This window comes from Peromyscus maniculatus, chromosome 17 (genome assembly GCF_049852395.1).
Source record: "Peromyscus maniculatus bairdii isolate BWxNUB_F1_BW_parent chromosome 17, HU_Pman_BW_mat_3.1, whole genome shotgun sequence".
Classification (NCBI taxonomy): Eukaryota; Metazoa; Chordata; class Mammalia; order Rodentia; family Cricetidae; genus Peromyscus; species Peromyscus maniculatus.
The window spans coordinates 13,751,383-13,769,968 of NC_134868.1; the positions used below are offsets into that span (position 1 = coordinate 13,751,383).

Sequence of the window (18,586 nt, forward strand, 5' to 3'; positions counted from 1 at the left end):
AGGATGCTGTGCGGGTGTTAAACCTGAGATCTGAGAGAGAAAAACCAGTCCCGAAATTTGAGCCAAATTTGAAGCTAGCTTTAATTACATACTGACCAGGATGGACTTTGGTCAGGTCCACTTAGAGATCCTCAGGAGTGGTTCACATTTTGCAGAGACTTAAGAAGGCAAAACTTACAATTCATTGCATTTCCCATCAGGTCCAACAGGGGCAAGAATACATCCTGATGTATTTCCGTCCTAAGTACCCCCTGCCTACATGCAATCAAGCACATCTGTTGTAGTTGGGTCCAACAAACTTGTTTAGGGAAGTGAAAACGTGTGGGTAATAAATTTGTTATTTCCCGAGAGCTATGACTCCTAACATTCCAGGAAGTTACCTTGTTCTAGGGGAAGTGGGGCTTACAGGGTGACTAACTTTTACACAGGATTTACAAGGAACAAGAAAAAGGCTCCCAATTTTGCTAGAGGTCTATGCACAAGTGCTTTGTTTGGTTCTCTGGGTTTCCTATTCTACTGTGAATCTTAAAACCCCATTCAACCGTCAGAAAAACCATTCTACTTAGTGAATGAAATGAGGACATGACCTCTCCTAGGTATGGTTGAGGAGGAGGATTTTATTGTAGATATGAGGGAGAGAACAGCCAGAGGCATCTGGCAGGGTCCGGAGAGAACATGGTCAGCAGAATAGACCAGGCCGTGAGAGGAGAGAGAAGGGGAAAGGCAAGAGAGGAAGGGAAGAGAGAGGGAAGAAGAGAGGAGCCAAGGACCCAGAGAGCACCTGGCCAAAATGGGGGAGCTATACAGGAAAGAGAAGCTGGGGGGAGGGCAGTGAAGGGCTGGGGCTGGAGAGGTTGGGGGTAGGGGTGGCTGTGGGTGAGAAGTGCTGAGAGGAGCCAGGACTCTGTAATGGACACTTGAGATGCTGGGAGAACCTGATGACCAGTGTCTGCCATAACACGTTAATAGGCGCCTCAGTTAGCCTCTGGTCCCAGGGTTCCTCCGGACCTAACAGTTAGTTAGTTGCAGGTACTCACCGAAGTAACTCAGCTTTGCAATAAATATTGGGCAAGAAGTAGAAAATATGTGGGTAATGATACATTTAGTGAGATTTACTGTTTAGAGAAAGTCATATTACCATATTACACCTCATTTTAAATTTTATTTTATTTCATATTTGTCATTACCTTAGGAACATTATTTTAACTTTGGTGATTTCACCTAACATTATAAAGGCAATTAGTGCTGGCCATTTAAGAAAGTATCTTGAGATAACATATGATACATACTTTTTTCAAGTCCTTGAAAACATAGTGATCTACTTGATAATAAATATGTTGAACAGAATTTAAGAATAGACTCAAAGTCTGACGACAATTTTATTATTGAAAAAATAAACCCCTCCTGTCAGATAGGCTGTCAATCTCAGCAGCTGCCCAGAAATGATGAATGGAGAAGGAAAAATGTCACGCCATTTAAGCCAGCATGGAGGGCAGACCTAAGACCCACAAGCAGCCACATGGCAGTGTTGGTGAGGCTTTAGGAGAAAATAAGGAAGCCCAAAGTATCAGGAAAAGGATACTTAGGTTCTGACCAACATCCAAAAAAGAGATGGAAAAAAGGAAAGGTTGTGTTGTTATTCTGACTCCGCCCCTAGAAAGGCAGGAAGAACCAGCTGAACCTAGGTGGCATCTCCCGGGCAGGGGTGGGGCGGGGGTGGGGTGGGGTGGAGGAATTCCTGGGAAAGAACAGCATAGTATCTCATTAAAGGAAACTTACTCTGCCTATCTCTAGCCTGGCTTGTGGTGAGTGCCCATTCTGAGGGGCAGTCCCATGGCCGGGTGACTGACTTGACCTAACTAGAATGTTAGGTCTCCACCCTGGCTAGAGATTCCATTCTCTCTGCCAGTTGTTTTAATGGGTTTTATTGCCACTCTGAGACAATGGTTTAAATGTAGCTGTGTCTCCTAATGTTTCCATGAGGTGGTAGTGGGACTTTAAGGAGGTGGAGCCCAGTAGGAGGCCTTGGGGTCACTGGGGGGAGGGGGGTGTATTTTCAGAAGGGCTAGGCCGCCTTGTCTTCCTGTTCGGAGATACCATATTTTCATCTACAATCCTGCCATTGCCATCCATGCTGAGGGGAACAGGCCGGGTGGGTCCTGCGTGGAGTACTGTGCTCTCTTCAGCAGCTAAATTTGTGAGCTAAGGAAACCTCTTCTTTATAGTAAGCCTGTGCCATCATAGTACAGGAAATGCTAATAATGTCCCTTTTGATGAAAGCCCTTCCCTCACTCATATTCTCCAATGGCACAGCTCATGTGATAGGGTCAGAAATGCCCAATCATTTGTTATAATCCTTAAATTTGTTATAATTTATATTAAACCAATATAAATTTGGTTTGTGTTGCCAGTATAGAAGACAGTTTTATCACGGAAGGCCCAAGTCATACTTCCCATTCAAAGGACCACCCGGAGACAAGCATTTAAAATTTTTTGACTCACACCTAAAACCTATCCACAGCTGAATGTTCTGCTTCCTGGGGGAAAGAGTTCTCCCCGTTGTAATTCCAAGAAGAGCAGAACTACCTGTCAGTGATGCCACAGGGAAGAACCTCATACTTGCCTTCCAAGTCTACAACTATATGCTTCCCAGAGAATCTCTCCCACACACTGCACGTGACTTATCCACTTGAAGACCACAGCATTCCAGAACCTGGAAAAAAATATTTTTGGTGCGGGTTTGGGTCTTTAAGATACAAAAAAAAAAAAAAATACAAATCAGCTTAAATTTACCCGGACAAACTTATTCTTTCCTGTTACGATGCAGCTGACCATCTGCCCCTTAACACCAATATAAATCTAACGTTTTTGTTGTTCAAGCAATAATTTTTTTTTTTTAGTCTCCTTTCTTACTCACCCTACATCTCCTCTAAAAGGATTTGAGTTTCTGCAGGTTACTCGATCACTGAAGAGCCTACTCAGTGTGTCTCTGGAGTCAACTCGGGTCTCCAGTCGTCCAGGTGACTGGAAGAATTTCTACTATCATGCATTCTTCCTTGCAATGTGTGAGTTTCTTAGTCCACAATTCATTTCAGAAGGATCTGCTGCTTGATGTTATGGCTAAAACTGAAACAGTCTAGATAAACTGCTTTATAAAGTTTGTCAAGGTAGCGATAAGAGCTCTGAACTAGTATCAAAATGACTTTTCCAACTTTCCCAAGATCAAAATGACTTTTCCACCTTTCCCAAGAAATGCTGCAGATACAAAAAAAAAAAAAAAAAAAGTAGGGAAATGATTTTGGGCACAGATGAATTGGGCACAGATTTTATATCACTTGTAAGGAGTCAATCAAGCCACAATTACGTTCCCTTTAGGTGAAACATGACACATAAACCACACACCTGTGTAAACCCTTTATTGAAGCAACAATCAGACTACAGGATGGATCACACATCATGTTTTCTTTTTACTACAGTGATATCAACGTATACCTTAGTCATTTGTTTATAGCTTTAAATTATTTCGCATTTCTTCCTGACACATTTTCCATCTCATTTCCGGTCTCACAAAGGATGTTCAGAACTAGTGAAGTACAGTAAACCAAACACAGATGCAAACATATTCTCTGAAACGAACTCACTGTTCGTGGTTCTGTAATATTAGAAAGATATATCTTGAGGTTTTTATAATTAGTTAAATAATAAAATTAATTGATTCCATAATGTTCTTAGAATGACTTCCTTTCTACTTTTATTCTATCTATCTTTAATGATTGAAGCGTTCTCAGCGTTAGCCCCTTTACATTTATATTTGAGAAAAAAAGTCATTTGAAGAGCATCCTTCTCACATGAGATTTTCTTGTATAATAGTCAAATACCTAGCCTTTTGGAAAATATAAGTAATTCTGTTCTATTTGATGATTTTTTTACCAATAAATGATTTGTTTTGTCAAAACCTGTTAATCTCTGAAGAAATCATAAAGAGGTCATTAAGAAAACGAACTTTGTTAATGGTTTGAAGGCTTTAACGGTGAAATGTAAAATCGATATCTTAAGTTAGCAGATGTTCAAAGCTAGGTGTGTGAATATATAATGAAGTTTGTTGATAGTTAAAGAGTTTCAGTGAGTGTTGAAGGAGTAACAATAGAGATGGGGATGACTTGGGGGAGGGGTAGTGAGAGGATGCGTGAAGATGTGAAGGATAGCAGTGTGCTGAAAAAATAGTGTTTGAAATAGACTTTAATGCTCCATTTCTTACCAAATGAAAACACGGACATACCCAGTTAAGCTAACCATTGGGACTGCCATTCAAAGGCTCTAACACAGAATAAACATCCTCCTTCAAACCACGAAAGAAAAGATAATTGACTTGTTTTTCTAAAACATTTCTTCCAGTGCCAGATGGGTATCCCCATAGTCCCCAAGAGCGGCCGCACTACATATCCACTGTGCCTATTCAAAACATGCAAGCGTTCTTCATGCTCTACACTTTGTGTGCAACAGAGCTAAGGAGATGCTCCGTCACCAGTGAATGACAACCCAGGCATGGGATTTAATGCATGTTCTCAGTCTGTTAATGTGGTTTACATATTCATAACTAGATTCGTTCACGTTCCTTTCTCATCATCTCCCATTTGCCCTTCACAAGGATGTGTCCAGTTAAGGAAGAAACAAACAAGATAAAGAAGGAAAAGAGATTCTAAAAATCCATTGAGTGGGCTTATCCGGCCTTTCAGTCTTCCCTGTGAAAAAGTAATGTTCTTGAGCACCCCAGACATTCTGGCCGTAATGGCACAACACAACAATGCTTGGCATGGGTGAGAACATTCAGATATTTCTAGAGCAATTTATATACAGTATGTATCACATAGATCACATTTGGTTCCTAGAGATTTTAGTCAAGTATTAGCATTTCTTTTTGCCAACTGTGATGTACAAAAAAGATGAGAACAACAGATGTGCCCTAAGGATATGAAAATATAAATATATAAAACAAAACATTATAAATTACATAGATTTTTTTCCCCATATAAAGTTTTGGGTATTTTTCCTATTTAGAATAAATACCATCCAAGTTTATAGACCATCTAAGAGAATTAAATATGCATATGTATGTGAATCATTTTCAGAATTTCAAGAAAAAAATTGCTAGAGGTATGACTAGGATGACTTAGAAACTAGAAACTGTTTGATTTTTTTTTTTTTAAAGAATAACTATAGAAGACCCAAAGGACATACATAGGTTGGGATTAAGTGTTGAGCTTTTAAAAGTGCTCCAAATGAGTCCATTGTGCACAAGCATGTGTGCATCTGTGTTCAATGGAACTCCATGAATGAGTCTAAGAACCTGAATGGTTCCCTATGTTGGGGAAAACTATCAGCTGAGTATTATGAGGTCTTCCACATTTCATATTCTAGTATGAGGCTGTTCTCATTTGGGAAAGTCCTGTGGAGGGGCAGCAAGAACATAGAATTTCTGGATGGACAAATTCCATATCAAACCAAGTTCCCTTTAAGGTTGGATACTGTTATACTGAGAATATTTGATACCTTAAAGAGGGAAGTTTGAAAATCATCTACTTGTTCTCTATCCCATTTCAGTCTAAAGAATCAAATCAATCTGCATACATTCTTTGGTCATATATTTTAGCTCTTGTTAAATCTGCCTACTTTAGCTTATTATCCTTAATCAGTGTCTGTATGGTATAGATACCTGGCCCTCCACTTTTCATGGAGAAGTCTGCACATGGGCTTGGATGGACTGAGAACTGAGTAAAACAGAGTTCACATATCATCACAGAAGATTCACTAGTCAGTCCCTGTTGTTACTCTGGGTATCTATGTCAAAAGTAAGTATTTGTCAATTCCATGACAGTCATGGAACCTATATATTCCAAGAACTGGGACTAAAACTTTTCTTCAATGTGAATTTATAAAACCCCCATCCAGAGAGCCCCACAAGAAGTCCTGGCTCCTTATGGATGCAGGCTACAAGTTTCTTCAGGTGACCCATAAGACTTTTCAACTAGGTGCCAATAAGGAATTCCTCTTAAAGGGATATCGGTCAAACTCCAGATCCCATCAGATTGCTTTGCACATGAATTGTCTATAACCCTGCCATGGTCATTAGTATAGTCAACCCTGCTACCCTCAGTTACAGATGCACCCACAGTAAAGTACGTACCACACAAGCTGTTCCTATTGACTTAAGGGTTATTACAGTTTGAAAACTTTCCACAAGGTTCTAAATGAGCTTCGAGGGGTCATCTAGGCTACTGACCATTACTTGCATATTCTATTCACACTCAAATGAAATGATCAAAGCCTCAGTAAGAAAGGATGTCCAAGGTCATTTCCTCTGATCTGGGGTTGCTCTGATGACCCATGCGACCTCTGACATCACAAGCCCGTCGTACTCATCATCCTTGAGATAGCCTTGACTCTGATACATTCTTTTAGGTTTCAGTCTCCCTTGTTTGTGTCTGAAAATAAAATCACGTCACTCATCATTCTTACCATTAAATATAAATCGTAGAAGTGGGACACATTATTTTTTGGAGGGGAAAAGTTCCAAAATTTGTTGAAGATGCTATGATCTCTTTCATTTGAGTAAGTAACAGGGCATCAAAATGGCACGGGAACCCAGAGATGAAAACAAAAATCTTTAAAATAATTGTGAAAAAAAGTAAAAAAATAAATAAATTAAAAAAATAAAAGTTTTACTATTGGGTTCTTTGAATATGATGCTGTGGAAAAAGAGCAGCACTCAGAGCTCATGCCAGCTTGCCCTCTCTTACAGAGAGGAGTTTTAAAACCAAGGCCCAGATTTGCTAAAAGCCTGGCAGCTGGTTGGTTATTGGCACAGTCGAGAATGAAATCTATGGATGGCTGGATTGTCTTGGTTCTCTAATATCAAGCTGCCTTACACACTGCATTTTGGCCAAAGAATCCAATCATTTTAGGATAAAATCCTCTATGTCATTATCGACGATCAACAAGTTAAGTATGCAGTCTGAAGGGGACCTGGTTATCCTCTTCACAGAGCGGCTAGGTGCTGCCCTAGATCTAGTGCTGAGCTGAGCAGCACCCTAAGGGCCCCGCAAGGCCTTCTGGGAAGCAGACGTGCTGTACCTACAGGAATTCACCAAATGCCTCTGTCTTTGGAAGCGATACATCTTCCAGGTAAAGAACCTGTCTTCATCTGGAGGGTGAGTGCACTTCCATGGAAACCATTTCCTTGAGTGCTGTGGGTATATCTAGGCATTTATAATCTTGCTCCTCACCTCAAGCTGCGCTCACCTAAATGCTCTCCGAACTGGACAGGTAAAGGTTTTATTTTTTTATTTTTTATTTTATTTGACTGTTAAAGTGCTATTTGGGGGCAAAGTTTTTCTCAGTTTCACAATAGCAGCTTCATTGGAAACAAAAAGTGTATGAACATAGGTGTGCGGGTTTTTTTTTTGTTGTTTGTTTGTTTTTAAGAGAAAATCAGAAAAACAGAAAGAAGTGTAGTAACTACTTTGGAACATTGCAAATGACATAGATATCAGCCGCGTCAGTGGCGTCAGTGACTGCCACCCAAGACTCTGAGGTAAACATACTAAGAAAAAATAAGGACAAAGGTGACACAGAAGGCTCCGTCAGAAAGAGCAATTAATATTAATATAATAACAACTACTCTACTATAAAAGAACCGTGAAGATGATTAAAACTGAGAAGAAAGTGCAACAAACCCATGTATGAGCATTTGCTACTGTAGCAGACTTATAATTTTCCAAAGAAAAGCAATGCAGTGTGCATTAGACAGGGCTCCTGAACTCAGAATGTCTTACAAGAGTGTACTCTTGGCCAAAAGGGCATCACCAATTAAGAGATTTGGCAGAGAACGGCCTCTACAATTCAGATCACATGGACAGACCTCTGCCCCATCTTATCAGTTCTGTACCCCAGCACTTCTCACGTCTTTTCCTACTGGGGTGAGTCTAGTCACATGAACTCCATGCAGGTGTCTTCCCTATCACGGGGCATCACTCCTACCTAAGGGATGAGAGTCTCCTGGTAAGGCTTAGCGGCAAGTGCATACTACATTTGTATTACAAGGAGCAGCCCCTGATTTTTCTTGATATGCATAGCTTTTCGGAGTTAAGATTAGACATGGCTTTCATAAATAATGCAGGTGTTTTTGTCACATGTCACTGCTGGCTCTGTCGTTTCCAGGTGTGCTGGTGGCAGGCCTCGCTCTGGTGCCTCTACAGGTGACGCCTCTTCGGACGTCAGCTCCGTGGTCGTTATGTCTGTCGAAGGCTCTCCAGTCTCTGGGGAGTGTTCCTCTGATGGTTCTGTCTCCTCTTCATCTCTGACCTCAAACTGCCCGCCCTCCTGGTCATCCACATGATCCTTTTTGGACTGCGGGTGAACTGAAACCTTGATGGCAATCTGCTGGGGCTGTTCATGCAAGGACGAGGCGTCTGAGTCGGCGGTGGGGGAGTCACTTCGCTTCAGAGAGTTGGGGATTGTGTAGACCTCATCCCTATCTGCGGCTTCCTGGCCTTCTGGGGTATGCCTCACAAAATTCTGCCCCTGCTCCTCCAGGCCGACCACTTCCATGATCTCCTCCATGATCGTCCTGCAGTTCATGATGAGGGGAGGCAGGGGCACACTTCTGGCAAGCTCTTCGATGTACCGGGCAAATTCCATGGTTTTGAACTGGGTCACTTTGGCAAGCTCTAGAGTTTTGGCTGAGGTGATAATGGGGATGCGCTTAGCGATCTCAAAGGCCTTCTGCAGCTTCTCGGCCCCTTCTGTCCTAAAGAAGTCATTGATGGCTTTCTCAGTCTTCTTCAGGTGGCTGCTCATCATACACAGGCGGGTGATGTTGAGGATCATGACCACGGTGAAGGCCACGAGGCACACAACCATATAGTACACACCCATGTCTCCAGAGGTAAAGATGACGCGCAGGGTCACTGTGTTGTTGACGGTGCCATAGCCGTTCGACGCCACACACGTGTATTTACCTCTGTCTGAGAAGGACACCTTGGTGATGTTCAGGAGGCCGCCATGCAACATTTGCCATTTTCCTGTCAGAAAGGAAGGAAGAGGATTCAACCGAGAGTGTATGATTTCCATGGCCACACAATCGTGTGCCCACTCACCCCCTCTGCCACACTGTAAGGAAGCACTAATATTGGCCGGATATTACGGGCAATAAAGGCCCACTTGAGCAATCTTACCAAGGAGACCTGTTTAGAAGTAGTATATGTAACTAGTGCATGGGCTGGCACTTGAAATGGTGTATGCTTTTCCTTCCCCCTTCCTTCTTTTCGTGGTGAGAGGGTTCAAACACATGCTAGACAAGTACTCTCCCAGCGAGCTGCATTCCGAGGCTCTAGTGTCCCACTGCCCCGTGTCCCTCCCTCCCAACTACATGCCCTCCTTCTCTAGGTCGTTATTGACAATCCCCTCCATCCAATCAGTGGTGTCTGTGTCCATGTGGGTGTGGGGGACATTCACTGGAACTTGGGCAGCCTACCAGAGGCAATGACCCCAGAGGAGTGTGACTTCCTCAGTAGACAAGGTTATATTGTTAATTACACACTATAGTGTGGAATTCCAATTCCTGGTGGAAGATAAGACAAATAATCCAGAAAATGCAGTGTTTTTAAGAAAGAGTTCCTTAAGGCACCCTGTGCTTTCGTAGCTTGCCTGTGAGCGGAACTCCACTGAACATACCTCATGGGAAGTAAGAGCTCCTAGAATGGAAAGCACTTTGGGTTCAACATAAAACCTGGGGAAAATCAATTAAGTCATAATGGTTTGCTTGGGTGACCCATATTTAGGACTGATATTATCCTTCTATGTCTTCGGCTAATTAAACATAATTTATGTCACTAATTTTGAGAATTCACAGTGAAGTATCTATACTGTTTAGAGTTATAAGCTGAGAGCGAGGATTCGGAGGTCAAATATAAATTGATATCAACTAGCTTTAGCCTTGAAAATGGATGAGGCCCACCAGGATGATGATAAGCCTGGCAAGGCGAAGGCACTTTGAACAATACGACCTTACACTAACTAGCCTGGGAATGACGTTCTAAATCCAGTGGGATGGGATGAATTCCCAGCCTGCCTCCCGGCAGCTCTCAAGATTTCTGTAGGATATCAGGTTTGGTTTCCAAGTATCGGATCAGAGTCAAAAATGAAATCTTAATACCCACCTCATGTCGTCTCCCAGAGAGCAATGAGGCGCCAAGCTAAGTCTCTCGGGAGTTTTAAGGAATGGGCAGAGAGTTTTTCAGAAAAGCCATCTTGTCCTCTGAACCAACCAACCAGAGGGGCCTCCTGAGAGGTCGGATGAGTTAAGTGTCTGCGATCTGATCTGCCATGTATCTGATTTGCCTCTCCCCAACACAGTAGTGACTCATTTGCAATTAAAAGTCTGGTGAGGCTGAGACTAGCTCAAGTACTCCTGATGGCCGAGAACTTGCCTCACATTCACAAGGCCTGAGTTCAAACCCCAGCACTGGTAAGTTCCAGAGCTCATAAACGGTCCAGGTCTCAAAGGACTGCGGTATGAGGTGTGAGAAGGCCTGGTGTCGTCTAAGCCAACGGACATGCCTACAGAGGCTATATTTGCCAATGTGGTACCAATTCCTGGGGCTCCAGCACCTCCCTGTTGCCCCCTGCAGTGGCTGGGCGGGCAGGAGGCCTCCCCTTCGAAGCTGTCCCATTTCTTTGCCTTCTGAAGAGAGATTCCTGGTGTCCTCAACTAACCCTCCTCTCTGACAATCCAGCCAGTGTACTTCCCCTACGAGTAGAAAGCTCTGGCTTTAGAGTCTAGCGATGTCAGTTTCCAGTGACTGTGTGGGAACAGGCAAAACCAGCATGTGGCCTGTGAGAGTCTGTCTCCATTCGGAGGCAGTTCAGGCAAGCTTACATTTCCTGAGCATGAATTTTAATCTTTCCGCCGCAGATGTAGCTGTATAGACAATGACTTGGGACCAGGGAAACTGCCTTATCAGTTTATTTTCTTAGAATGGGCATGTTTCGTGTAGACTACAGCAGGCATGGCGGGGGGGGGGGGGGATACCCCCATTGATGGACAGTTTATTCTACCCGGAAGGTGCTGGGTTTCAGAACAGCCTGGGAAGGTGTTCTCCTACCTGCCTGCCTTCTGTTGGAAATAAGACGGGATGGAGGAGAGCAAGAGACGAGAAGGGTCAATTTAGTTATCTCCACACCAAGGCCTTTCTCCACCCATTCCCGGGAGAAATGATTATCATCACAAATCTGGAGCAGTATGCACTTGGGACAGGAGAAAGCAGGAGAACAGTAAATACAAACAGAAGCTTTCTCCCATGCTTGAACAGGAACCACTTTCATAGGAAAAAAGAAAACGCAAAAGCACACAGCAGCTACAAAGGATGGGTGTTTCCCTCTAGTGAGTATTTTTTGATGTCCTGAATTTGACCTTTATATTTCTTCCAGACATACTTTAAATCTTCTATTGACTCTCATTTATCTAATTTGAGGCCATAATTTCAGACATACAGATACTTAGAAAGTGACTTATTGTGTTGTTAGAAGGAGCATGGACTCAAACACGAGCCAGTTTGTTGATAACTGCAGTTCATTCTGGGAAACTGGTCTTCTAACACGTAGCTGATTACTTACAAATATGGTTCATAGCTCAGAACTATGATTCCTCAAACTGACATCTCTTCAATGCTTTCTCCAGCACAAAAGTCTCACTTACTTTTTCTTACAAAAGCTTTTTATTCATGGGTAAGTGTATAAACCTGCATAAGTTTATATGCACAATGTACATTATGGAGCCCAAGGAATCCAGAAAAGGGAGTCAGGACCATGGAACTGGAGTTACAGGTGGTTGCGAGCCATCCTGTGGGTACTGGGAACCAAACCTGGGTTGCAAGAGCAGTCAGTGCCCCTAACCACTGAGCCATCTCTCCAGGCCCTGTTTGCTTTTAAAGTTTGAAGCCCAAACACATATATGCGAAGTGGGTATTGTGACTTAACTGTAAGGCAAAACAAATATAAATACATATCTTGTGATCCCCAGTTTTTTTAAACCATCATTGTAGTTAAATAACAGACTACCACCCTCTATCCGCAATTTCCTAGTCCATCCTAGGAGGACAGGGCACATCAATTTAGTCCTTGAAACCAACAACATGTTTGCTTTACGGATTCAGCTGATATCAGTGGCACTCAGGGTCCTGCCCGTGTGTCCTACAGTAAAGTGAACACATGCTCTAGATTAACATTCTGTCACCAGATCACAGAGCAAGTCCAAATAGTAGAAGCCTGTAAACGCACACACATCCACATGCACACCCACACTCCCCCACATACCTACAAACACACACTCCAACACACACACACCAACACACACACATATACATATCCATACATATACACACACACACATACATACACACCCACACACACCAACACACACACACACCAACACACACAAACCAATACACACACACATACACATACCCATACACACAAACACACACACAAACCAACACACACACACCAATACACACATACATATACACACATGCACATACACATACACACACCAATACACACACATACATACACCAATACACACACACACACACAACACACACACACACACACCCCTACCTTCCAATGCTCCTGTCAGATGAACTGAGGTTCTGATTACCTCAAAGAGTATCTGTTTCTTTCTCTTGGCTGTAAAAGTTCTCTCTTTTCTGGACACTAAGACTCCAAATTCTACTTAACCTCAGCTTCCCCTCTGATGAGTGAAAAATATATGTGTACACGATCATTTAACACACAGAGACCTGAAAACCAGAAAGATGTCATGAATTATGCTTGGTGGTTTTCCTCCATCAGGTTGGATCAGACTCAAGAAACATCCCCAGCTGACAACATGGGGTGCATCCTTTCTGTGCTATAAGGGCCCGTCCACCTCCGTCTGTGAGGATACCCTTCCCTGAGACCTATGCTGGAAGGGGCCCAACTCTGGCTGCTGGAACGTGAAAGACATGCGAACACCCACAGTGACTGTCACAGGAAATCTTCAGTGCCATGAATACGAAGCAGGGGGCACACCATGCTGCCGCCGCCGCCGCCGAGCGGTTTAAACTGTAGCCGGTGGGAATGTCAGAGCTATGCGCTGAATTTTCATGAAGCCGTACCACTTCAGTGCAAATAAAAACCTGAAGTGTCAGCAGCTGAAGCCAAGACAGCTCCATAAGCAATGCTTTGGGAGGCAATAAAAAGGGCAGACTGTTAATGATTACTCTACCTCCTGAAAATAACACAAGACCAAATGGCGAGCCTTTTCCCAACACTCATCCTCTTCCCCACTTTCTGTGTCCAGCTCAGGTTGCAGCCCCTACCCTCAAATTCCAAATTCTTTCTCTCCATCCTCTTTCTTCCCGGTGGTGCTGCTATGCGAAGTGACAGTACCTCGGAGGCGTCAGGGTAAGACACAGACACATGCATTATTGTAGATTAGTGGTCACCTAGCAATCTGTCATTGTCTTCCCCCTAGGAACTCCAGACATGCGAGCATCTCTCACGTGTGAATGAGCATGTGGTGACAACCTCTCCTTTGCAAAGAGAAGAGCTAACAGATGTGGGTTTGGAGCTGTGCCGCAGGACGTGTGCTGGGCTTCACAACAGAGCTGACATTTTCAGAAGGGCAGCGGCTCTCTTTCATCGTGCCCGCTCATTCAGTCAACAGATACCATTGAATAAATTGTCTGTGTACCAGGCTCCACACTAGACGAGGATGAGCATGCAAAGATGAGTAAGACACGATTCCTGACTACAAAAAAAAATCATCCGGGCCCCACAGGGAGAAGATTCTGCAACAGACAGCTCTAGGACTGTGTGCCAAGTGCATGTGGACGAGGGCCGGGCAGCAGGTGGGAAAGGGAATGAAGGAACAGAGAGGAGACACTTAGGGCCAGTGGGGGGGGGGGGGGTAGGTGGAGGGAGCAAGAGAGAGCGCAGCATGTGCTGCTGAGCTGACAAACCATGTATAAACCTGAAGCAGGGCTCGGATGGAGACAGGCTTGAAAGGACTCCAGGCCAGGACGCAGGGGGCCCTCATCACACGTAGCAGAGCAGGAGCACAGGGGTCCTTCTACTTCTGCATCTCACTTTAACAGGCTGTTCCAGACACAACATGCACATTTCTTCTAACAGAGAGGGCCTCAGGATCTTCCTACCACGTCCTCTCTCCGACACCACCTGTCTCCTCACTCTGAGCCCCCTGCCTGACTTCACCCTCATAGCCCATCTCATGCTTTGAATGGCCATCTCTGACCCCAATTAAGTCAGAGAAGAAAAATCTGAAAGTCCAGATTAGAAGTAACTAAGAGTTTTAAGAGTAAGAAGGCATTTCAAATCACTGGAGAAAGACCTTTGGGCTGACTGGACATTGGAAAGAAGGCATGCAAATCTCTGCTTTATGTAACAAATAAAAATCCATTCAAGCACTCTTAAGATATAAAGTTAAAACTATGAAATTAATTGAAGGCATAAGACTTTTGGAAACCTGGGGGATAGAGGCCTTTTCTAGGCTTTTAAAAGAATTTCAGAAACTATAAAGGAAAATGTTGATGGATCATATTTTTCACCAAATGAACATATTTTGAATCATAAAAAACTATCACAGAAAAGTTAGAAGAAAGTTACAGATTGGGAGAAAATTCTAGAATGTGTGACAGACAAATGCTTAATGACCATGAAACATAAAACAACACAATAAAACCCCCAAATAAACACCACCACCACCACCTTGTGAGTTAAGACAAAATCCAAAAGAAGAATATATATATAAACAGGGAATGTATAAGAAATAAGGACCAGAAATTGTATCAGAGTTTTCTGGCCAGGACTGATGAAATAAACCATCATTAAACTTAAAGGGTGCAAAGCCCTGTTTTAAAAGATTAACTTTCACTTTTCATGTTGCCAAAATAAAGAGGAGGGGCCCGGCGGTGGTGGCGCGTGCCTTTAATCCCAGCACTCAGGAGGCAGAGGCAGGCGGATCTCTGTGAGTTCGAGGTCAGCCTGGACTACCAAGTGAGTCCCAGGAAAGGCGCAAAGCTACACAGAGAAACCCTGTCTCGAAAAAACCAAAAAAAATAAAAAAAATAAAAATAAAGAGGAGGGCAATTATTGCAAATTGCAAAGCTTAGAATGTGGGGAAGGACATTCCTCCCCTGGCAGGTAGGTTAAACTGGTTGGATGAGCTTTTGGAAGCATGATTGGAGGCCTCTATAACCTTCCTGTAGACCTCTTGCTGTTTATCAAATCAGGCAAGCCCCTTGACCAATGGGCAAACACTAATAAACACACACACAAAAAAAAAAATCAAGGCAATGAAAAAAATTTCATTTTCAGACTAATAATAATGCGTCTTGCTCAGATTATATGTCCTCCTACAATTTCCCTCCTCTGGGGAAGGGTATAGTTCCAGAACATTCCTTCCCTTCCAGCTGTCTCTGGGAGAAGCTGCACCTTGGTTCCAAGGCAGGAGGGTGATAAGCCTGGGACCCTGATCCTGGCATGTAGGCCTGTGCATGAGTTACAGCACAATGTCACACCAATAGGACAGTAGACTATGAGATCAACAGAACTACAGGTTAGGATTCTGCCACTCCTCGAGCTGCATGACTGCACATGCGCAGTTCAGTAGCTAAGCAAGGGGTCTTCCATCTTCCATCACCCATGCGTGGCATGGTCACGCAATCTGTGCATGCGTGGCATAGCTGTAAGTCCACCTGCACACGTGGTGGGGGATCCTTAAAAGCCGGACACAGACTCCTCCTCTTTCTTCTGCTCTCCGCCCCTCACCTCCCACTCAGGTGTCTCTTCCAAGGCCTGGCCACACTCTCTTCTGTCTCCCCTCTTCCTCCTAATAAAGCTCTGATACTGGGTTTTGTCGTGCCTTGTGGTTCATGACCTCTCTCTAACTGTAACCAGCACCACATACTTTTTAAAACCAACATTACATGATTGGAGTTACACCTATAAGCAACAAGGAACCCTCCCAAGACAGGCACTACTGTGATTCAACATGAGACCAGCACATGGCACCATCACAACTATCTGGCACCTTCGTGGACAACCTTTGCTTGTAGTGGGTAGCCATTCCAGCTTTGATCTGGAAGTTCCAACCCCCAATGAGGCTTCGGTAACTATCACGCCTACAAGGTGGGGCCGAGAGAAGACCCTGAAGACCTGAGATCTGGATGTGCCAGCTCTCTTGGTTCCTGGACCCTGGCTGCTGGAGGTAGATCGAGCAGAGTTCTCCAGAGAACACCGCTGGACTACGCTACACCTTTCCCAGACCCTGTTACCTATCCCTTCACTTGTGAGTTACCCCACAAAATAAACCACCCTTTTAATTACGTGGAGTTGCCTTAATAATTTCACCAATATTTACTAAGACCACCGATGCGTGGAAATGAACATCATCAACAAGTTAAAGAGCTAAGAGCCACAAGGAAAGTGAGGACATCAACCTACAAAGATCCAGTAGGCAGTCACAGCTAGCATCTCCAAACACCAGTCCTGAAGCTTTTCTGTTTTTTTTCCCAAGGTTGAGCATTATAAAGAAACACTAGGCTCTCAGGCCATCCACAGGTTATTTATTTGAAGGAAGGAGTTTCTCCCTTAGCAGCATCACTCGGAATGTATGCATGACCCAGCTGATATGTGATTCCTCTCTACCCGCCCCCCCAGGGAGTCAGGCAAACAGATTAAAACTCTGCTCCCAATCCTTGGGTACACGGACTCTTCAGCTCCACACACCCCCGCCTCGCAAGGAGGAGGGTTCAATCTGACAAAATTAGTATGCTATTTTTTTAAACAAATTTACATAAAAATGATCAGGTGGTGAGCACTCAAAGGTACATTTATGCAAATATAAAAAGACAGTCTCTTGAATGAGTATTCCATTACACTGACGCTCTCCAAATAGGCATACAACACATGTGTTTGTACCTATAAATGGGACACACATTTTCTGCTGTGTGAAATCCAGACCGCTGAGGAGAAAGGATCTCATGCCTCTCTATAAAATATAATTGGAAACAAATTTAGAACTCCATGGCTGCACCTGTTCCGCGGCTTCTACGACAGACGACAGACCCTTGAATCCACCGTGTGAGTCGGGTTACAAACACTACAGGCTGCGAGCCCTCTGGAGGTCTTACCCCCACCCCTCAATGCTCCCCAAGAGTCCTCTTCAGAGAGAGTGCTGGAGCCGTTCTAATAAGCTTATTACCTGTGTCATATGGAGCAAAAGTGGCTTGGGATAATAGCTCAGCTTTCAGCGCAGGAAGGTCGGGGTGGAAGGATTTTGCTGTTCAAATCGGCACTTCTGTCCAGCTTAGAGCAATTAATATCTGAAAAGAGCCTGCTGCCTTTATATCCTTGCAAATGGAAAAAAAAAACCCTGATCCTCTTGCTAATTTGATATGATAATCTTAGTTTTTAACAAAAGTACCAAGCATGTCATTCTATGCATGCTAGCTATAAGCTTTTTCTGAGAGTAGCTCCACATGGTTTACCAATACAGGAGTATAGTCCACTTGCTTCATGAAAGTGACTTCCATTTGGGGGATCTCAGCTGTCATTCTTATGTTAGATGGATCTGAAAGAGTCTTTTCACGGCTAAGACTAGCTGCCTGGGCTTACATTCCCAAATCAAGCACAATTCACTAAAGAAACACGCAAATGGCGGTGGTTAACGTTAACACGGACCCATGTTGAAAATGAACCCAAACACCATTAACTGACCTTCCTTTTTGGGAAAATACACTAAGAGTTTAAAGACCTGACTCAAAGGTCTATTTCAGGTTTCTTTAGTGAGTTGGGAGTGTCTCTTTGGGCAAGAGCAAGGCTTCTCAATAGCGGCCCAGCGGCCCATGGAGCTGGGCAATTCTGTTTTGTCGTAGGACCTATTCTGCCCATCGTAGGCTTTTGAGCAGCACCCTTGACTCTTGTCCATTAGACAACGACGGTGGGCGCCCCTGTAGATCCCCATTACGAGAAGGAAACTTGTCTCAGAATTGGCTACATAGACTCTTGGGGGTAGTAGGAGCTGAATACCCATACACATACAATCAAAGTGGAAAATTTACCCTGCACAGATTATACTTGGTAATTTCCACATAGTTTGCCTGTAGGAGAAGGAAGGTATCAGCCATCATTGGTACTTTGTATGCAAAACTGAACGGCCACTAAACTGTCAAAAGGTTATGTTGAAATAATTTGGAATTTCAAATAGCATTTAAGGGAATGTTCATCTTTTGCACTTATTGAAAAAACACGGCTATTATTAGTGTGTGTGTCACAATACATGCGTGGAGGTCAGAGGGGACATCCTTGAGTTGGGTCTCACCTTCCACTGCAGGTTCCCGAGGCTCAAACTCAAGTTGTCAGGCTTGCAAGGTAAGTGCTTTTTATCTACTGCCTTGTCTTGCCAGCCAAGATAAATTTTAAAGAAGATCATTTATTTTGGCTTATGTATACGAGTGTTTTGCCT

General features: G+C 43.6%; 1 protein-coding gene across 4 annotated transcripts in view; it reads right to left on the reverse strand.

The window, feature by feature from the left end:
* Positions 1-3,401: 3,401 nt before the first annotated feature.
* The window catches only part of Mfap3l (microfibril associated protein 3 like), a 43,316-nt gene continuing 28,131 nt past the window's right edge, over positions 3,402-18,586 (reverse strand). For all 4 annotated transcript variants that reach the window (XM_006970936.4, XM_015998605.3, XM_042262962.2 and 1 more), the window contains exon 3: positions 3,402-9,080. In XM_006970936.4, the coding sequence (XP_006970998.2) occupies positions 8,149-9,080 (932 nt within the window). In that variant the 3' untranslated portion in view covers positions 3,402-8,148. The remainder of the gene's footprint in view (positions 9,081-18,586) is intronic.